Source organism: Corvus hawaiiensis, chromosome 4, assembly GCF_020740725.1.
Source record: "Corvus hawaiiensis isolate bCorHaw1 chromosome 4, bCorHaw1.pri.cur, whole genome shotgun sequence".
NCBI lineage: Eukaryota > Metazoa > Chordata > Aves > Passeriformes > Corvidae > Corvus > Corvus hawaiiensis.
The window spans coordinates 27593228-27614831 of NC_063216.1; the positions used below are offsets into that span (position 1 = coordinate 27593228).

The 21604-nt window shown below is 44.7% G+C and overlaps 1 protein-coding gene across 18 annotated transcripts in view; it reads right to left on the reverse strand.

The window, feature by feature from the left end:
* Window positions 1-21604, reverse strand: part of RBFOX2 (RNA binding fox-1 homolog 2) — a 166768-nt gene that overhangs the window by 51611 nt on the left and 93553 nt on the right. For all 18 annotated transcript variants that reach the window (XR_007203118.1, XR_007203120.1, XR_007203119.1 and 15 more), the window contains one exon: window positions 3052-3276. Coding sequence is in view for 15 of the 18 variants with exons in the window: in XM_048301036.1 (XP_048156993.1) it covers window positions 3052-3276 (225 nt within the window). In the remaining 3 variants the exon portion in view is untranslated. The remainder of the gene's footprint in view (window positions 1-3051; window positions 3277-21604) is intronic.

Consider the following 21604-nt stretch of genomic DNA (forward strand, 5'->3'; position numbering starts at 1 on the left):
AATAGAGATTCCAAAAGATGAAGCTGTTTGTATTACACCACCTACTGTGCCAATTTCTTTTCCATGCCCCAGTCCTGAGACCTCTGAATGCTTTCCACTACATTCAGACCTCCATAACTGAGCTCGTCCTTAGCTGGTGACACCAACCAGTTATTCCCCTTTGTTCAGGGTTTTAGACTGCGTAGGAAGGCATGGACTTTGACTCTCAAAGTTTATTTTACATAAGTTCACTGCTGATCTTTGACCTCAGGCTCCCAGAGCACTGTCTATTAACTCAGACACCACCACTAATCTCAAGTCATTCCAGCTCACTTGCCCACCAGAGCTAGCCAAGTTTCTATGAAAAGGTGCTCCTACCCTGTGCATTAAGGACCCTGTTACAGACCACATTACATTGCTGTGTAACATCTTACCAACAAGATCAAGCCCCCTTTCCATGAGGGATCTTTAAGCCACCCCATGTCCTTTTGCAATTTTCCTAAAGGCTATGAGCCTGAAAAGCAGGAAAGCCCCGCCATCTGACCACACCTTTTGCTATCTCCCTCTGTCCTGCCAACAGAACCAATCACAGGCCTTGTTCTTAAAAGCAAGCAGGGAACTTATCTGTCCGAACGAAGGAATTTCTGAATCATCCCATAGGAGCACAGGCTTCAAATCAGCAGCTAAAAAATCCACTGGCTGTTGAGTCTGGGGTATCGCCTTCACACACGTGATAGCAGCTGTGCTTGTCAGTAGCAGTAATGGGAGGGATGGCTCATACCTCACCCTGATGACTTTTTGCTCTGTTAAAGTTAGCACTGCTGTTTGAGCAAGATGATAAAATGGTTAAAGGAGATGCCTTAAAGCGTAACAGTCTAGTCCACATGGACTGAACATGTGTGTCAAGTAATAGCCAGCACATGAGATGGACAAGATGCTTGACATTAGCTGTAGATGTTTAAGACGAAATAACCAATCTCTTCTGCTGTATTTTAATAGCATGCTTTAACTTGAGTAACTACTGAGCCTTCTTGCTTCCCCTAGTTCCTGCATCATTAACTGGCGTACTGAGGAGAAGAAAAGTTACAGGGAATTACACCCTAAGGCAGCCCACAGAATCAAAATAATTTCATAGAGAAGGAGTCCTAGACAGAAAGATAAAGAGACTTGGAAGATCCAGGATGCAGTGGATGTGGAAGTCTAGCACGTGAAAAGCCGCTGGTTGAGGCACCTTTCCCCCTGCTCCCACAGATTTCTTCGTGTGCCACCATCTGGGAACCTCTGGGTTTGTCCAGTCCCAGCCATAGCAGCCACAGCAACGCCCTTGTGTGTGTCCTTACCCTTTCCCAGCCAGCTACGGCCACAAGCCTGACTCTGCATGCTCAGCTTGCATGTCTTTAACCACATCAAACAGTCACTCCAGACATGCACACCTGTTTCCAACAGCCAGTACAAGTGCTGTGTGTTATTCAGCCTGTTTCTTGGATAACCCCCTGCCAGTCAGGCTCCCTCCACAGACTCCTGGCAACACCACTGCCTGCCAGCAGTCTCCCAGCAACACTCCCCCCCGCACAGATGGGCTCCCAGTCCCTCCTCACAGGCTAGCCACAGCCTGTGGGCTCCTTGGAGCCAGCATTAGTTGATGAAACACAGAGCTCGGCCCTGCAGAGCCACAGAGATGGCTCCTAATATGGAAGAGGAGAAGGAAGGCTGGCAAGAGCTTATATCCAAGGTCAAGGCTCACATCATTTCCATTAGAAAGAAATGCTCTTAAGCTCTGGACAAGGATGGGAACAGCAAAAACACACGGGGAAAGCCACTGCCCTGTTTTATTCCCTGTTTCCAGCTTCTTCATCCAACTGGCAGTGCCTGAGATAGTTGTTTGCTGGAGACAGGCAACCCAAATCTCATGTGTTGGAACAGTATCGGACAATCTGGTGCTAAAACGATGACTTGCATTTCTGAACACTGTTAATTTCTGCACCAGCTCTAAGTTTTATTTCCTGCCTGGTCTTTTCTTATCTACTTTTTTTTGCCAAGCAAGGCACCCTAAGTTCCTTTCACACCCTACCAACGTGCCTCAGAGAGTTTGTACTCTTTTTCTTCTTCAAGATGCCTAATTGCGGCATTCCCAGGAAGAAATCAAAGATATCTTATCAAAGTCATGACCGACGGCGCCAAGCGTGCAGCCACTGCTCACTGCAGAAGGAGCAGAGGCACACACCAGGAACCATGAACACTTGAGCTGGCACTATCAGTTCTTCCAACTGTTGGCACTGAATTCATTCAGTACTTACCAGGGAAAGAAAATAATCTCTACAAGCCAAACACCAACTACAAGTAAAACTGAAAGCATTAACAGATTAAATCCGCCCCTGAGCGCCGAAGGCTCTCACCATAAGGCTCTTTATTAGGAAGTTAAGTCTTAACAAGTGGCTTAAGGGGTGGATAAAGCTTTTCCTGGGATAATCTGCCAGCATGTTGCCCAGTGCCAGTTCCAGGCCATGGAAAGAAGAAAGAAAAAAATATAAGATGATGAAAATCTTGGTTTGGCAAATGGATGACCAGTAGTTGAGAGCTCATCTCCTGTCTTTGCTCCCTGAAGCTCACTGCTGTCTTCAGAAAGTCAACAAAAAGTAATTTTCTACTCTGCTAGCTTCCTGAAAACAAAACCACATTGGGATCACACCTAAAATGCATGTGCTAACCCTAATTCTTTGTACTGTCAACCCTCTAGAATTTGCCTCCATCACATCTATTTGAACCATTCGCCAATTAACGCAAAGTAATTAACACTTTTGTAAGAGACTGTCTTTGGACAATGCCACCACGGTAAAACCACCATGATCGCTGATTTCAAGTCCTACTGCTCTCTGCAGGCACCAATTTACAAGGGGAACATGCAAAAAGGGAAACCCCGTAATGGAAGGTCAGAAGCCATATTTTGTTTATAATTCTCCCCTTTCAAGCCTGCTGCTGGTTTGCTGCACACTTGAGAAACAGCAATCTAATCAGTGGCTGCTTTTCCCCAGAGCATTGTGCTGTTCTGGCTGGGCACCCTTGTGCACTTACTGCAAGAGATCCGTTCTGCGTGCTGGCCGTGTTCGTGCTCTGCTCTCCATGCGGCTGCGTGCTTCCGTAGAGTGTCAGATTGTGCTCGCTGGTCTGGCCTGCATAGTCCTGAGTGTGTGGCACCCCATACTCTGTGGGAATCCCATTCTGTGGGGGTGGCGGAAATGGGATTGTGGTGAATGGCTGCACCATTGCATCAGGAGTTGCTGCTGGCTCCTGGTTACCCTTAAGAAAGGAAAAAGGAGAAAACAGCTTTATACTACAGAAGATAGATCAAAACATCAGCCTAAGAAACAACACACACGTTGGTGTGAATATCCCACTCACTGTCACCATAGTATTCCACAGGCTTCTATTATCTCTCCTATCAAAAAGCGCATGCCTTGCTCCTCTGAGCCATGACACTGTTTCCTTAATCTTTTCAGGGCAATTTTCTTGCTACTGGGTGGCATATAGCGAACAAATTACGGGGTTTGCAGATTGCATACCCCTGTGATCTCATACAAAGCTTTACACACAGAAAGGTGTTATTTCAGAAAAGGGAAGAGGCACTCAAACATTGGAAATGAGAAGGAAATACAGAAGAACAGGGTTACTCAACATCCCTAAAACTACAATAACTGTGTCCATCTCCTCCAGCCTGACCCTCACTGCTCACAAGCAAGCCCACAAGCAAGCACATCATATGGTTCAGAGCACACTTCTCTGTTATGTTACAGTGCTAAAAAGTACAGTTTTTTAAATCCATCTGCGCAGAAGCCCCCTCCTTTGCCCTGGCAGCATACAGAGCACAGGTGCCCAGGTATCTGTTGCTGGAATATCCCATTTGCTTCTTGCTGGCCATGCAGGAGACACCAAAGAGCTCTAAGGAAACAAGCTGAGATAGCAAGCCAGGAGCACAGTCACTCTTTCCCAATGCTGAGCATCTCTACAATCACACAAGGCATTAATTACCCACTCCTCCCTCATCTTAGGGTATCCCACAGAGACCTCTTGGATAGTGGACTTTTTAGAAGCTTTTAGCGCTGTTTTAGATGTCGCTAACACCAAGCAGATGACTCAGAAACAGAGAACTGACCATGCAAAAGATATCCCCAGAAGACAATAAAAATGCTACCCCACCATGTCAGAAAACCACAAGAAGCAAACAAAAAAGCATGCAGCCCTGCAGCCTCTGCAGGGATCTCACCAAGGGGGGAGCTGCATTCAGCCACCCGGGGTGAAGGAGAACAGCCTTGACATTGAAGCCCAGCCCTGGGAAGCCCAGGCTGCTGCACTGCTCCTACTGCTTTCACCGCCGCAGCAGAAAAAAAATCCACAGAAAAGATTTATGATAGGAGGGCTGTTTGATTTATGTGTGTGTCAATGGACTAATCCTGATTTTAAATTTTGGCTGCTGTTCAGCCCTGGGTCCTCCCCCACAAAGCCTGGAGGTGCTCGAGGCTATTCTGACACCAGCATGCTTAAATCAATGGAGTAAAAGCAAAACAGACCTTATCCCATGGACAGGAAAGGCAGAGGGGGAATTACCAAGCAGCCTTTCAGCAGAGAGCATGCAGGGGCTGACGGACCTCCAAAGAAGCCGGACAAACCTTTCAGCCCCTTTATCAGCCTACCTGCAGCTTTCCCTTCCGGGCGGAGGAAACAATGATAAACGCAGTGCACCTCCAGCCAGCACCGGGTCATTCAGACACTGGCTGAATCCCAAATTTGCTCTGACATTAGTCTATCTGGTCTGCCTCCCCTGGGGGCCACGTGGCCACGCGCTCCCGCAGCTGGGGAGAAGGAGAGGGAAGGGCATTCAATACCACTTAGCAGAGCCGAGCTGCAGCCTTGGCCCATGCTGAAGAACGGGCAGTTTCAAGTCCAGTCTTGCTGCCTGCAGGAACACAAACTCTGCAGCCTTATCTGAGAAAGAAAAATTCAGGCAAGCATGCCAGCCGTGGCCAGTGCTCAGCTCCTTGCACGCACTCCCTCAAGCAGTGGCAGCCTTGCGTCGCATGCTCGCAGCTCTGCGGTTTTTCCACGCACCAAGCACATTTTCTGAAAGCAGGACAGGGTTTTTGTTTCCCCCTAAAAAAGGAGGGCAGCTCCACCAGCCCTCTGGCTCTGCTCATTCCTTTGCTATTCTCAGCCTCAAAGCAAGCCACTTCTAACTCGACCTAACCCCATCATCAAGATCTGCAGAGCGAGTTCTAAAACAGGAGGCAGGACAGGCAGAACGATGGCCATCCCACTGCAAACCAGGTATCAGCAATCCTCTTGCTCACCTATTCAGACTGTTTACATGACAGCTCCATTCTGTCCACATACTGTCTCCTTTCCAAGCTCTTCTGATTACAGTATTTCATTGCATTTAATGGTCTGCGTTCTTCTGTACAGCCCACATTGTCTGCCCCTTTCTTATAGGAGCTTCAAATAGGAGCTAAATAGGAAACTGAATTTCTTCTCAATTAAAATTTTTTCCACAGGAAAAATGGAGGAGCAGAAACTATTTTCAGTCTTCTCAGAACAAGCTAGATTTCCAAGCCAGCAGCATCCCAGGTCAGAGGAAAAGAATGCTGATTAGCCCCAAACAAAACCTATTCTGCCATCCTCTCAACAGTGCAGGGCTGCTCCCCAAAGGACATAGTCCAGCATTCTGTTCAACCTCACTTTCAGACTACTTAAAATGCCAGCCCATGAACCTCATATAATCTTATTTTCAATGTTTTTACCCCTCAGTTAATACTGTTCCTTCCAGTTTAAATGCATTTCAACCTTTTAAATATTTTCTCTCCCTTCTTCAATTACCTACAAATGTTTGAAGAATGAAAAATGCTTACTCTCTCCTCTGTTGCTTGTGGCATTTTGATAATACATATTTATTTTGAGTTTAATCACATCTCTCAAGCCAAAATATCCTGGTAACTTTATTTATTGCTCCTCTCTGACCTTCCTAAGATTTTTTAAAGAAGGATTTCTGGTACAGAATAAAATGTTTTTAATACCACTGTCACTCCCCCACTCCTCAAATCACACTAACATGCAAAAATCGTATCTTTTATTACAAATGTATCCTTCATTTAATGTCTCAGGTTATCTGGAGATCTATCATCATTATATTTGTCCAGGTTTCATCATCCCATGGAATATGTGTATCTCAAATTATTTTTCTCTTCATATGATTATGGACACATTTCCTGTCTGATTTTTTTTTTTTTTGTAATTTTAATTTCCTTTGATGCTTTAGAATTACTTTTTTCCCTGTTTCCACTAGTGTCTACAGAAAAGGACTCCTGATGAGATCTCTGCAGGTTTCACAGCATACTGATATCCTCCAAACCCAGAGGAGATTCTACCTCTTCTGTTATTCTACCAAATTTCAACATTTACACAACACTTCATATTTTCAAGGACTAACACAGAACACACACACACACAAAAACCCCATTAATCTTCAAACGTAAAACCTGAACTCCTTCCCCTGCTTCTAAACCACCACGTAAAATTCTGCAGTCAGGGGTGCTGCTTCTCACACTTCTCAGGAGGTACAGAGAGCATGGAGAAACCCTTAAATTTCTGAGTAAAGGTAAGTACTTAGGAGGATAGACTCGACAGAAAGTATTTTGTCTATCCGATCTTGACAACATACCTCACTGCAATGCCAGTCCTGCTTGTTTTAGCTCATGAAGATGTCTAAAATGTTAACTAAAATGCAACAAAAAACCGATATAGACATGCCCAAGAGCAGTCACCATCCCCAAACTTACACCAGGATGCCATCACAGGACTAAGAAAACCTGGTTGCAGCTCCTCACAAAAGCTATTGCCATCTTAAACTTCTGTGATGGTATGAAATATTTTTTAATCAATGATCAGGACCAGACAGACACCTCTGTTGGCTACAATGCATCAGGCTGGCAGTCTCCAGGGGGTGAGTGTGAGGGACATTTGGTTGCAGGAGTAATTTTGGCAGTTCCAGATTAACAGACTTGCTCTGCCAGTTTGTGCTGCCATGCACCAGCCACGATAGCTGCCATCCCATGCTCAAACTGGGAAAGGCTGTTCAGTGCAAGTGAAACAGTGTAATTAACACAATCACCTTAAAAAAAAAGATAATACTTCAGCACAATATATGGTAACTATAGTTCAAAGAAAAGCAGCAATTCCTGTGTTTTCTATTCATTCTGTTGCTCTGTTCCCACAGAAATAATTCATTCACATCAGGCAGGAATTCAAAGCAGCTGCCCCCTTGCAAAATGTTGGCATCTGATTCATGAGCACCCAAGCCCTCAGGGCACAAGAACGATATGGTTACCCATCTGGGCTCTGCTTTCAGGCCCTTATTCTCAGCCCTGCAAAGGTCCAGTCGTGTACTTGCAGGTGCCAACTTTCTTCCTTAAGTCAGGGGCTTGCCTACACAGCTCAGTACAAACCCATCCCACATTTTGTTTAAAAAACAATTTAGTTCAAGCAGTGAAAAATCCCTAATGGGGACACACTTCTAAGAGCTTATGCAGCTTTAAGTTAACTAATGAACTTTTGCAGCTCCAAGCTAAGCGGAGGAACGATGAGTAACCACACGTGCTGGTACCTTGAGGAAAGGTGGGAGCTGGGGATGACAACTCAACAAGGAGCAACGTGGTTCAGCAAATGTGACACAGGATGAATTCTTTCAGCAGACAGCAGGTGGTGATCCAAGATCACGGCATTGGAGCACCAGGAGCGAACACCAGAAATGCACACAAAGGCCTCCTGCTTCCATAAAACTGCCAAAGATCAGTCTGTTCTGTGAAGGAGTGGTTTTGTTTTGCTCATCAGAAAAACGGGTGTAAGTAGAGGGATATGAAAGGAGCCTTACAGCAATGGAGCTCCAGCTCTCTTCTGTATCGGTACGCCACAATATGCATAGATAGTAAAGCCTGACCAGCCAAATAAAAATTATACTCCTGGAAAAGTTAAACCAGTACAATTTCTGTACAGATGTGGCAAACTGCCACAGGGCAACTGGTCTGTGCTATCCCTAACCCTACTGTGAGTCATCAGCATCACAGAAAGGTGCAGAGAAATGGTACAGCATATAAACATCAAACAATCTCTTAAAAATGCCTTTGAACTCTGCTAACCCCCAAATCACTGGGATAGATGCGAGTATAAGCCTATTAGTGGAATGGGGTTTCTAATACATATGTCTTCACTGAACTAATTTTATGAATCCTTGAAGCAACTGGCTTGCAGCTAATGGAGGCAATTAACCTGTTTGTGAAGACCAGAGCATTCCAGGCTACGACTGTTTGCTCTCTGCACTAACCTAATCCCTTCCGTAAACAGCAAAAATGTTTGGAGCTGGGATCTGTGAAGAGCCTGGCACGAATCTAGAGCTGCTGCCCACCCTCAGCTCTCTGTATGAAAGGGATCCTTCTGAGTGAGGGGAATGCAGGGACCAAGCTGTCTCCTCCTACACCCCAGGTCACAGCCTCCTGTCAGGGATGCAAACATCACACCCGGCTCCGGCACAGGAAGCAAAGCACTGCTCCCTGGCTGTACACAGACGAGAGAAAGGGCTTACCATACAAGGCTGCTGCTTAGGAGCATGAGACTAATTAATTAATTAATAATGGGCTGGTTTTTCCCCCCCTCCTCTTCTCACAGATCAAAAAAAAGGCTGCTGCAGCAGGGTCCCTTTCCCAGCCCCTTCCAACACAGTCTCCCTTCCCAGTTCTCAGCTGCAGCTTCAGAGGGGCTCTGGCTGGAGCTGTCACCATCCCACCTCCAGCTGTGCACTCCTGCCCTCTCTCCCCTGTCAGCCTGCCCACCACTGAGCCCTTTCAGCACGTATCCCAGGAAAAAAAAAATTACTCACTTTTTATTGCCAGGTTAGTTTTGTTCCCAGTTAAGAGCGCTGAAACAGCTTGGCAAGGAGCTGGAAGAGAACCAGAGCCAGAAAGGACAGGGGGTGGAGAAGCTGGGGAGGGAAGGGCCATGGGCACCAGCACTTGGATGAGCAAAGGCTGCCAGGGAACCGCAGTCTCCAGCATGCATTAACCCTCTCCACAGGCAATCCCACAATTTGCCCGCTGATAACAAATGTATCGATGAGCAATTTCTTAGCAAATGGGAATGGACACAAAGCAGTGTGAATGATGTTCCCCACACCAACCAGGAAGTCCAGTATTATCCCTTCCACAAAAAAAAAACCAGCCTGGGGCATTCATTACACCAAAGAAATTTCCACCCTACACTGGTGGCTCTCACAGCACATGGAACCTATACCTGGGTTTTTAAAACTGTGCTTTTGCTCTTTAGGGCCATGAAGATACTCAAACACAAGATAAAGTGATGTACAGAATTAAGAAGTGATGGCTTTCCAATGCCCCAGACACCCCAAAACAGTGATTTGCCCATGCCAACCCTGCAGGTGCCTACAAACATGATACAAGCTGTCTATCCCAAAATGCAGCAATAACACTTTCTCTGTTGTAGCCATTTCATTACAGATTAGCTTCTGAATGGGAAGAGCGGGTAAAATGCCTACAAGAAAAGAAATCTGGTGGTGAAAAGGATCCATACAAAGGATATAACCATCTCATATCCTTCATCTTTGTACAAACCCATTCCTGGATTCAGAGGGGTATGTGACCCTAACCTGACACCCACAGTCCACACTACAAAGGCATTTCTGTAACTCCAGAGAGCAAGACTGACATGCCTGTGTGTCTGGGACCCAGACTGATAAAATCAACACTCTTTCTTCGTGTGGGTTGATCATAAAAGCACCTTGAAGAGAATCATAGTAATAAGAGGTTTTGTATTTCATCTGCACATCTGGAGCTTGATCTTCATTTGATCTATGACACACTGTGGTAATAGAAAAGGATGCTGGATTTTGACTCTACTGCCACGGGCACGAGAGCAATTCCTCCTGAATCCTCCCAAAGGCAAACCCTAAATCTAGGTAGTTCTGGAAACATCTGCTAGAGTTTTATGGTAGTTTTGTTAAAACAAAGGAAAGTTAAGTTAATGTGTACACATTTTAAAATTTAAATCTGATGTAATCATTCAGGAAACACCTTTTGCACCGGATTAAGTTTAGCCCCAATAAGCTAATCATGCACCAGTAAAAAAAAAAAAAAATCTACGAAGAGATGCCTCACTCACACTTGCACCGAGCTAACCATTTAAAGGCATGTCTCCTTCAACTTCCTGGTGCAAGCTTGCACTATATTATCTAATCTTGCCCTTCCTAGATATGTAAATCAAGGGAAGAACGAGTTATCTTCCAATACACACTATCATTCCAGGCCACCAAAAAGTGTTCTGTAAAATAAAGCAGCTGGCCTTTTTTTTTTTTTTTAATGCATTTAAGAACTTTATGGAAAAGAAGTTCAAGCCCCCCTTTTGTAGGAAAGGATGAAAGAAAATTATAGTCTTATCTTACTGTTATACACAGGAAGCACTCACTCATCCCCATGCTATCATCACTTCCAGTAATGGCCAACTTTTGCTCTACCCCTATGCACAAACACAGGCTCTCAGTGCTGAATGCATGCACACTTGGTAAGATGCCCTCGGGCAACCTGCAAAGAGGCTTCCTGTTGGATATAGTCAAAGCTTTAGAGTTACGCAGTATTAATAAGGCCCAAGGCCACATCTACTTACCAGCCTGAAACATACCTTTCAGATTTTAAAAAGCACTGATTTCTGCTCTGAAATCTACATTATTCCCTACTCAAAAAAAAAAAAAAAAAAAAAAAAGTTAAATGTTACTGGCACAAAGGCATCCCAACAAATGCTTTCAATCCATTCGTGCTCTCTGGGGTTGATTAGAGGGAAGTGTGTTTTGAGAGACATCAGGGTCCCAACATCTGTTTGCATTCCATATTAGGAATTAAACTACCTCTGAGAATTACCAGGGAGAAGGGGGTAAGGGTGGAGAACAAAGGGGAAAAATCACCAGAATGGATATGTCCTCAGCAACAAAGCCAGCAACTAAAAGCTCAGGCTCAATTTTTCGGTCCAGATTGGTCCTTTAGCACCTACCCTGGTTGTGTTCTTCCCAGCTCTGCAATATTCCAAGTGACTATTTTCCACTTAACATTCACAGTTAAACATTCTTGGAGAAAAAAGATTTCCATAAGACGACTGGCTTTCAACAAATCAGCATGAAAATAAAGTCTCCAAATACTACGAATCGAGTCCTCTGTTAATCCAGCGGGCACCCAGAGCGGCAGAGACATGTTCCACACAAGGGAGATTACTCCTCTGTCAGGCAAAGACAGCTAAGTTCCTTCTCTGGGACCAGAATTGAAATGAGTCACAGCTAAGGAACAGTGTGCTGCAGATGTGTCACGTATGTTTAATCCAAGCTAACTGCCATCAGCTATTCAGCAGATTAGCAAACCAATCACTCTCTCCATTGCATGACTGCAGATCCTCTCTCAGGGAAGCAGCAGAAACCAGAGGCCAGTGGTGGGGAAGGAACGGATAACTGCTTTTCAGGAGAGGTCCATGGTTGCAGCAGGGTATCTGGGCGCTACGTGACACTTTAGATAGCACAGAGAACCTGCCTATGCTGCTTTTGTGCCCTACTCCTGACAGCTAACCAGTGGTTCCTGGTGCTGCTTAGAAAAAGAAGGGCTACAGAACATGGAAATGTAACAGGGAAGAAAATACCACCTGGTCCCATGGTATCTCTTGACCAGGCTAGCAAGGTAGTGTCACAGTCATTGTCACCTCAGCTAATTCTGCAATCAGATTGCTCATTTCAGACAGCTTTGTTTCAAGGGAGAGGGTAATTCTCCAGATGATGTATTTCAGAAAACCAGTATCTGCTTCTCCAATGCCAATCAAGGACCTAGCTGGACGGATAAGCAATTTTTCATCACGTCTCTGTTCTGCGAATGGACTATTGCGCTCCATCTGCAAGTATGTCACCAAACCTCAGTGAGGGTGGAGAGTTCTTCTGCAAGAATTCAAATGACTCTCCTGAATGTTTAAATCCTCATGAAGCTCCCTCAGCCCCTTAGAAAGATTTGTATCTACTTTAGTCACAAGGATTTCTCAGAGCCCTTGCTATGTGACACACCTATCTGTAATAGACTCTTTCAGATCTCTCTGTATTTCCAGTGCTCTTCTAGGAAGGATTTTAAAGATCACTTTTGGTATCAGGCTTTCCTGTCCTTCTCTCCCCTGCTGTGAAGGCAATGAGCTGAAGGAAGCAGTGAGCTGCGCAGAGGGGCTGCTCTGAGCTGACCTGGCTCCTGGAGGACAGACAGACCTTAAAGCCCTGTCAGGCAGCTTCACTTATACTGCACTTATACAGGCCCCTTCAACTCCCCAGATTTCAGCGGACAGCAGGGAAGTCTTCCCGCCTGCCTGCACTAACTCCAGCACCACACAGGAAAAAAGCAGCCCTGCCTCTGCTGCCAGAGCAGGAGGAGGAAGAAGGGAGAAAGCGCCGGGAAGGGGAGAACACATCTGGAATCAATTGGAGACTGCTGAATGCCTTGGAAAGAACTGCAGAGCTGGCAGAAACTGTAGCGAGGAGCCGCGTGTTCGGACGTGACTCTGAAGCAAAGGTGGAGAACGAGACGTATGCAGCATATTTAAACACAAAACCAGAGCTCCTCTAGAGGCTCTGGGGTTTTTTTCATGCAAGCAGCTAAACGTCTCAGCCCTGTCATATTTTCACTGCCAGTGGCCTATCATGGGTACGCTCGGAATTCAGTACGGAAAACAGGAGATGAGATGAGGCAAACGGGACCCATCTGTGACTTGAGTACCAGGACTCAGTCACGCAGCAACAACATTATATCAAGCTGCTCTCAGGGTGCAGGGCGGAGGAAGTCTGTGACTGACTTGGCACACATTTCAGAACAGAAATTTGACGGTTTAAAAACACAGATTTCTTCCCACAGTTACTTTCCACTCCAGCATTCTCCTATCTCCTGCTACTCATTTGTTCCAAGAGTAGTTTTCCATTTTCAAAGAAGCCTCCACTTCGTGTCCTGGAAAGCAGAGGTTCTGGAAAGGAGCAGAGAGTCATGGGGAAGCAACTCACCAGTGCAGCAGCCTGGTACAGAGAGTGACTACAGCTGTTCAGATATATTACCAACAAGTAGCGTGTGGGATGCATTGCTACTTGGGTACGTGGCCTTGGCCAGGTGAAAAATAAGATATATGCTTCAACATACAAATTTTTAAAATGGAATTAAAAAATTCAAAAGGGAACATGAAAGAGCTACAGAAATGACCACAAGATTGGAAAAAGCCACACGGCTGCACACTGAAAACCTTGAAAAGCCCGATTTATTTTGCTTATAATAAAAAAAAAATTGGCAACTGATTATTTTATTAAAGTATATCAATTGTGAGGAAAATAAAGTAGATGCTAATACTATTTAAGCTAATAAAAAAAGTAATCAAGAAAACCAATAGCCAAAAGCCGAGTCTGACAAATTAAGCTCTGATCAAAGACACCATTTCATTTTGTTTACTGATTTCTAAATGACAGTCATTAAGTCAGCTGGTGAGAAGGATTCAGTCTTTTCCATCTTCTCCTGTCCTTGTGCTGAAAACATTATGTCACCCAAAACAGAGGTACCTGAGTGAGACATAATGGCCTACAATGCAGGTACAGCCAGAAGAGACAATGTAAAGCCAGATCTATAGGACAATATCCTGGAAAGCTAACAAGAGCTGGTGGAAGTCAATGCACATAAATTAAAGCTGATTAAACTAAGCAGCATACACATTTATAAGCATAATGACCTCACCTTATGGAGAGGAACAAGCTACTGAAAAGTATAGGCGCAGTTTTGTGTACCCCCTAAAATGAAAAACTACCAACTGGCCTCGGAATCAGGGGCTCCACTTTCCCTCCCCGGCTGTTGTGAGATCCAGTCACACCACAGCCACTGCCAGAAAATTAATCCAAACAACAGTCATCTGTTTGGTCATAAACTCAACTGTCTTGCTTTAGATCTGCTTAAGCACGATGCCCAAAGTGGTGAGGAGGCTGAGCATATGGCCAGGGCACAGAGATGAGGGGGATTGTTCTTCTCACAGCAGCCCACAGTTACGCTACATTAAGTGCAACTTCAAAACGCACCTGAAAGCCACTTCATCCCAGAACAAGAGGCTACATGGACATTTAGCATATGCTATTGCCACTACCTGCTTCACTTGTACTTAACTTCTAGAGCATCCCCACGTAAGCCAGCATAAAGCTGGTTCATACACAGTGAATTTGTCAAGTATCTCAGGAAAGATTTTCCCATTGTTATAAAATCCTTTTAAAGCCTCTTTTCCCCAGGCCTTCCAGCTAATGTATGTTTACCACATTCCTGCCGTAACCACGAACCAGTATAGACTTCTTCCCCACACAGGCCACCTGCACAGCTCATAGGTAAAGCTCGATGTCAGCAGCACATCTGACCACCTTTCAAGTGCCTCTTCCTGGGCTGGGTGCCACTAACGCAGCTCCTGCAGCCCCCACACTCAGCAGCACCCTTGCTACTACCACGTCAATGCCCTGGGACACATAAAGCACGTGTTGGTTTAACAGCAGCAACATGCAAAATATTCACATTAAACTACTGCATATCACTGGCAGTCTGACTTTTAAACTGCTCTATTTTACTGAAGCTAAGTAAATAAACCTTAAAAGCTAAATTGATATAAGAGCATCTCATGTCAGGGCACACCTGTCAGCATCTGCAGCTCCCTTAATATATTACTACATGAATTCCTGAGAAGTTTACCTCTCCATAATTCTCAGCAGATCCCCACCTTCCACAGACAAGTACATTAAAGGTCCTTTTTCCCCGCTCCTTGCACACCTATAGAAAGACAAGAACACAGCCTGTGCAAAACTTAAACCCTCTCAAACCAGTCGGTTTGCTCTTCTGTACATCCCTTTTCACACGCACAGTGTCAGGCTAAACAAAGCCACTCACTCCAGGATACAGGCCTGGAAAAAAAAGCATTAGCATCTGGCAACCAAGAGCAGCACCCCAGCATATGAGCCTGAGAGCAAATACAAGTCTCTGGCACGAAGAGGAAACACTGGGACATACGCCTGACTGCTCCTGTCAATCTTGCAGTGGGGGAATGCCCGTTTTTTTTTTTTTAAAACATATTTTTATCATATTACTGAAAGGAAATGCCAGGGACTGCTGTGGCCCCTGTCCCTTGAGGCTCCACTGCTGCCATCAGGCTGCACTGCCTTTGCAGCGATGAATATTTAAACAGGGCAATAAATATTTCAGAGCACATTCATCCCAATAAGAAGTCTACTACCATAAGAGAGACGAGACAACCACATAGGGCTGGGGCCGCTCCCTGTTCTGCCCCTCTGGCTCCCGCACTGCCTGCCCTTCCTTGGCCCTACTTCCCTCCAGCCCTCAACAGGCAGCTGACAGCCTCAAATATTCATGAGCACAGCTCCAGTTACTTTCCAAACAAGCAAAAACACCTGTGAAAAAAGTAACAAGGTGCTCTGCTTTCCACAGAGGTGCAGAACACAGCTAGCACATCCTTTGCTTTCACCTCTCCTGGGGCTTCTGGCTCTTGGGTGACCATACTTGGGAAGAAAATAATTGCTTGAAGACTTAAAGGTCTTGAAGGCCTTGAAGGTCTTAAATCTTTTAATACTGCACCTCAAAAGAGAAAAAACACTAAGATCACCAAACCCAAAGCTCAACCAGCACCCAGTCGAGAAAGAGTATGGGACAATGTGTCTTTACTCCCCACAACTCCCTCCCTTAATTTCAGCGGTGCATTTATTCAGGCATTTCTCGGGTGCGAGCAGCTCTGCCAGCCTCTCAGTGGGATGCTAACAGATGTACACAGCTTGGCCATCACTGGCACAAATCGGCTAGAAATCAAGTTTAGGATGTAACAGAAAAACCACTCATTTACTCAGCTATCACCTGCATGTCATTCATATACTGGGGGCTATTTTCACTATGGCAGTGATTAAAGCTTGGGTTTGTAAGTAGGACTTTAGCTGTGCTCTCACCTCTAAACTTCTTGGTTTTTAAAGATAATTTCAAGGGGTAACTAATATTCTGCAGAAAATCAAAATCACATATAAAGACATTTATTCAGGATCAATAGGGCCATGAAACCTGCAGCCAGATTCAAAAATGATCTTTTGTAGCAGCTTCCACTGTGTATCTACCTAGATTCAAAAGACCTAACATATTTGCTGGTCACAGAGTATATGGAGAGGGCTTCAGAAAACAAGTATGCCTACTCTGAGTGAAAGGAAGCCAAAAAGACACCGTCACAAACAGCAGCCGAAGTGTTACACTGAATGACAGACACAAGCTAGTCTGCCCTGGCTAACTGAGCTGCACCGTGGCATCTCCTTTCCAGGAAAAGGCTTTAATTAACAGTATGGAGAAAGAGAGTAATCTCTGGCTTTACTGGCACCCACGGACCATCTTTATAAGATGATGGTAACCAAACTGCAATGACAACGTGTCACATGCTGTCAAAGGTGCCTCTTGGACTGCGCAAGAAGACGCTCTTCATATCTGGATCCTAGCCCAGCTCAAGGTACAAGCTGGGCACCAAATGGCTCAGCCCTATCATGGCTTGGGCACAGCAGGGAGCGTGCAAGGGTATGCGACAACTCAGCAAGGTCTGCAGATGCAGACTTGGATTAAACTGCTAAATTCCCCTGCAGTCTCATTTCAGCTGTTTTTAGACCTTTGAAGGAGAACAGCCGGGTCTTTGCTATGCACAGGAAGGGCCTGCAGCACACTCAGACTGAGTTTTTTACCGCAAGCCAGAGCTCCTGCTATTCCATCCCTGGTTCTCATAGCCAAGGGAAGAGACCAAGGCAGGCCCCAAGTGCTGCACAGCCTTCTTGGGATGGCCAGTTCCGTATTAATGAAATTCTCTCTCCTCCTCCTGCTCTGTGGCATGAAATGGCTCCAAACTGAAGTACTGAACTGTCAAACAGCAAAACCTCTTTCCAGACAGCATTTCAAGGAAGAGCCTACTGAACAGGTGGATCAATCACCTGCCGCCACCCTCTGTCCCTTCTGCTCCTGAAAGAGCAGCAGCATCCCTTGGTCAAGACTTGGCCATCATCCACACCACCAAAAAGATGCTGTTTACATTAAAAGCATAAAATAGCAGTCGCAGCAGTGTAATTTAGTGAGTGACAACAATCCTGCTGCTTTGCCAGCGGTAAGTCCTAGGATTTTACATCTCTGCTTCTAACTACCACCCCAGCTGTCCTTCATATATCACTGAAACTAAAGGATCCAGTCAGAAGTCAGGCGCAACCTGGCCCAAAAAACACCTTGTACTTTCCTATCTTATTAACAGAGCTCATACACAGAGGAAGGAAAACATCTTGGAAGATGAGCAATTACCTCACCCAAGTAATTTAGAGCAGGAGCCACCATTTTACAGCAGACATCAAAATAATGAGCACTCCTCTGCTGACTCCGCAGCTCTGTGTTACTCCCATGATGGGCAGCATACCCAGCAGCATGGAAAAAACAGCATCTGATCCCAGGTAAGAATAAAAAAACCACATTTTTGATACCATACAAAAAACATTAGAAAGGAAAACAACATTTAATTTTTATGGCTCCTGAGGACCTCTCATGACTCAGAAAATAAATGCAAACAGATGAAAAAGTTAATTTGGATCATATCGGCTTCACTGGCATGCAAAGGACTGCGCAGGCACCCTGGGGAGAGGGAGGGAAAGATTTGCCATAGATCAGGTTACTATCACTGACAGCTGACCTAAAACACCACAAGATCTGAGCAGACTCTATGGTATCTTCTAATTTTCAAAGGTGCTACTGCCTCCTTTAAGAGATACGATGTGTGAAACATGTAACAGTGAGGTCAGGGAGGAAGGAGATCCTGCAGGACAAGTATGTAAGTGGGCCAGATGATAATCCTCACCGCTTTAGAATGAGCCCAATTAACTGAAACAAGAAGAAAGCAGAAGTGAATTGTTCTTTTGAAGATGTAGAATTTTCAATGCAAAGCAATGAGGACATAAGAAACTGGAATAATTTCTCCGCAGTCTGAAGCTACTGCATGGAACAGACAGAAGGCAGTTGCTCTGTCCTACAAAGATGCTCCTTGAAAACAGAGGTCTGCAACCCAACGCACTCAGCTTGGGAAGTTAGAGACCCAGCTTGCTCATCCCCTAGATGAGATAGCCCACAGACATCACTGTCAAACCTGAGAAATGTTCTTCAGCATGAGCCCTCAACATTTGGTTTTAACTTCATCCTGTTTGATGGGATCTGAACTGCCCATCATCACAAACTGAGCTTTGTTTCTGTCCTGTTAAATTTTTAGGAAGTGTTAATGTTCAAAAGTGGCCAACAACAGCATGAGTAGTAGCCCACAGCAACCAATATATTCATTGTTAACTGAAGTCTCCATGGTTTGTTAGGCCTTCAAACATCCACTAGATGATTCACAGGAAGACTGATACATCTGAAAAACTTCCTTTAAAGTCTTTAGGATGAAAACTGCTCTTTTAGCTTCTTCTCGCATGTCTAGGACATAAAGCCTTTTCAGTACCTCAGCATTTGGCACCACAGGGAACAAGGACCACCTGCATTTTATAGCCATGGTTGATCTTAGATGATCACAAAGGAAAAGGTTTTGTGCTCTGCTTCTGCTGGGTATGACCAATATCACACCTAATCAACAGACTCATCTCCATGCTCTTCAGCAAGAGCAGGTCTAACACAGCTGACCTCACATGAGGGCACAGGAACAGCTTACATAGGCACAGCAATCCCCTCGCAGAAATTTGGGACACACACAGCTGAAGGCAAATCCCGAACCACTTCACAGCTGAACTGTTGAAGATGTCCCTGCCCATTGCAGAGGGGTTGGACTAGAGAACCTTTAAAGATCCTTTCCAACCCACATCATTAAATGATTTTAAGATTTTATGATTGGCTACAGGAACACTCTTCTGCTAGGACTGTCTGAACAGTAGCCAGGAGGCTCATCAGCCAGGAGGTTCTTTCTTGCCACCATATTCTTTTCTCCTAGATTTAGGCCAGAGAGTATCTCAGAATAATTGTATAGCGACCCACAGAGCCTCGCAGCTAACCTAGAGGCCTACTACACTTTTGAGCGCCACTACAGCCCTCTACAAACACCCCAGAAGAATGAAATTTATCTTCCTTTATGCTCCTCCAAAACATTAGGAAATTCCTATTACTCAGTTCTAGCTATTCTTCCTCTCTGTGTTACAAATAACACAGCTCAAAGTTTCCTATCCACCCACTGAAAAAAAAAAAACAAACCACTGGCTTCCTATATACCTCTGCTTTAAGAGGAGGTCTGGTTGGGACACATGTTCTCGGCCACGTCAGCTGCCAAGCAGGACCCCAGCCACTCATCAGGCAGGGAGGCTTGGAGTTGGCAGGCAGGGGGGCCAGGCAGGCATGGATCTGAATGGAGACTGCCTTCAGTGCAGCTTTCTCTTGACTTCTGTGCAACACTTGCAGTAATTCCTGCAGCTCACTGTCAAAACCAATTAAGAGTACTCCTAACAAAACCCAAAAAATGTTCCTGAGAAATCACAGTTGAGCTGAAAGGGACAGTAAAGTCACCGCCTTTCTCACCTCCTCACAGCAGGGCTTGTTAAAAGACCTTCATTTTTTCTAGGGTCAAAGTCATTGAGCTGCTCAAAGCTACAGTTTCAGACTTGATGGAAAACATGGATCACAGATCTTTAATCTGCTTAAACCAGATTTAGATTCATCTCATTGAATAAGACAAAGAATTCAGAAGTCGCACTTTCTGATGAAGCACTGAGATCTCCACAGTATTTTTTCCACCCTTCAGAAGTCCATGCTCCCAAATAAGTTCATTCTCACACCCCTTGCAGCATTCTGATCAAAAGAGGCTTTGAAGACCTAGAGTCCCTCAGAAAAATTCTCTTCGGGTGAAGGTTTGCAACTGGCTTTGGATGACCTAAATTCTTTCTGGCACCAAGAGGGTCAGCCCCTCCTTGACTACACGTCCTCATCAGTCACACTTAAGTGTACTCACAGTCTGTCACCCATGTTCCTGTGAAGGACACATGGAGCAAGGAACTGTCCAAAGTTCTCACCACAGCCTTCAGTCACCACCTTCCTCATTCCTCTATCTCACCACACTACACTCTTTGTGTGATGGAGCCAATCTGTGACAATCTAACATGACTCCAAAAAAGTAATAACACCTCCCCTACCAAACTTATATGAAACTAGAACTACTTTTCCTCCCTTTCCCACTGCTTCAAGATAGAATGCTTCATCCTGGAACAGAGTGGAAACAGACCTGAAAAAGGATTTGCAAAGCAAATGTAACAACATTAAACAGCATCACACACAAAGCAAAAGGGAAAGTTAAAGCAAACTAATCTGCATTAAATATTTGAGCACTAAGCAAAGCTAACATAGCGCAGTATCTTATAGTCAACCAACAGTCAACAAATTGATTGATTCACTAATTTCACCAAATTAACATGCTGCTCCTCTTCTACCTACTGATTCAAGCCGGATGGATCCTTTTTAAGTTCAGATAGATTTAAAACTATGCCTGTTGAAACTGAAATCCTTTCCCTTGCTGCTCTTTTCATCTCAACCACATTTTATAAAGCAGGAAGGGACACACACTGAAAAACAAAAGCCTTTCATACTCCTGCTCTCTAATACTCCTAAGTACTTTGCATAATTGTTCCGTTTTGATAACCTCCTTTCATATGATGCAATAGCAAAAATGAGAAAAGCTACAAAGAACAACAAGTCAAATTAAGGGTTTCGCTCTTCACGGAGGGTACACTAGACAAAGGAGGACTAGTACTATCCAAGAAATCCAAACTCCTCTCCAAGGCATTTTTAAATCAAACCTTTAAAGTAATTTAAAGCAGGTTTTGCTATTAGGACTGGAAGGAGAGCATAGGCTTAGATAAGGAGCCTCAGTGAGACTTGATAGCTGAATGATGGTCTATGCACTGCATAGGTCAGACTCTGATTATCTACATCTTGGCTAATCAAAAGCAATTATCTGAAAGTCAAATATGCCCTCCGAGTCAGATAACTCATGGACACCAGGACTTACATACAGCACAGAGAAATCCTAAACTCCACAGGACCACAACTGCAGACACCATGAATTTTAAGCAGGATAACCAGGAGGACAGTTCAGAGGGTTTTAACCATACTCAAGACTCCCAGCCTGAGGGCAGACTTCAGAAGCTAGAAAGATTACCCTTGCAATTACTTGGACATTTTTTGTGTATCCATGCACCCTCAGATTACAGGCTACTTGGAGCGCAATTCCAGTTAAGTATTTAGAGACTACTCAGGGTAAAACTCTCCATTACAGGCAGGGCTGGAAGAGCCAGGCTAGTTGGTACTTCATCGCAGGATCCAGTTTTCAGTTGTTAAAATTCCAATAAACCATTCATACTGAAAATTTTTTTCATGCTATCTGTAATTGATTTTGGAGTTGGTGACTTCTTTTGTTACTTAAGCCGTAGCAATACAACCCGAGAAAAAAGTAGGGGGCATATTTT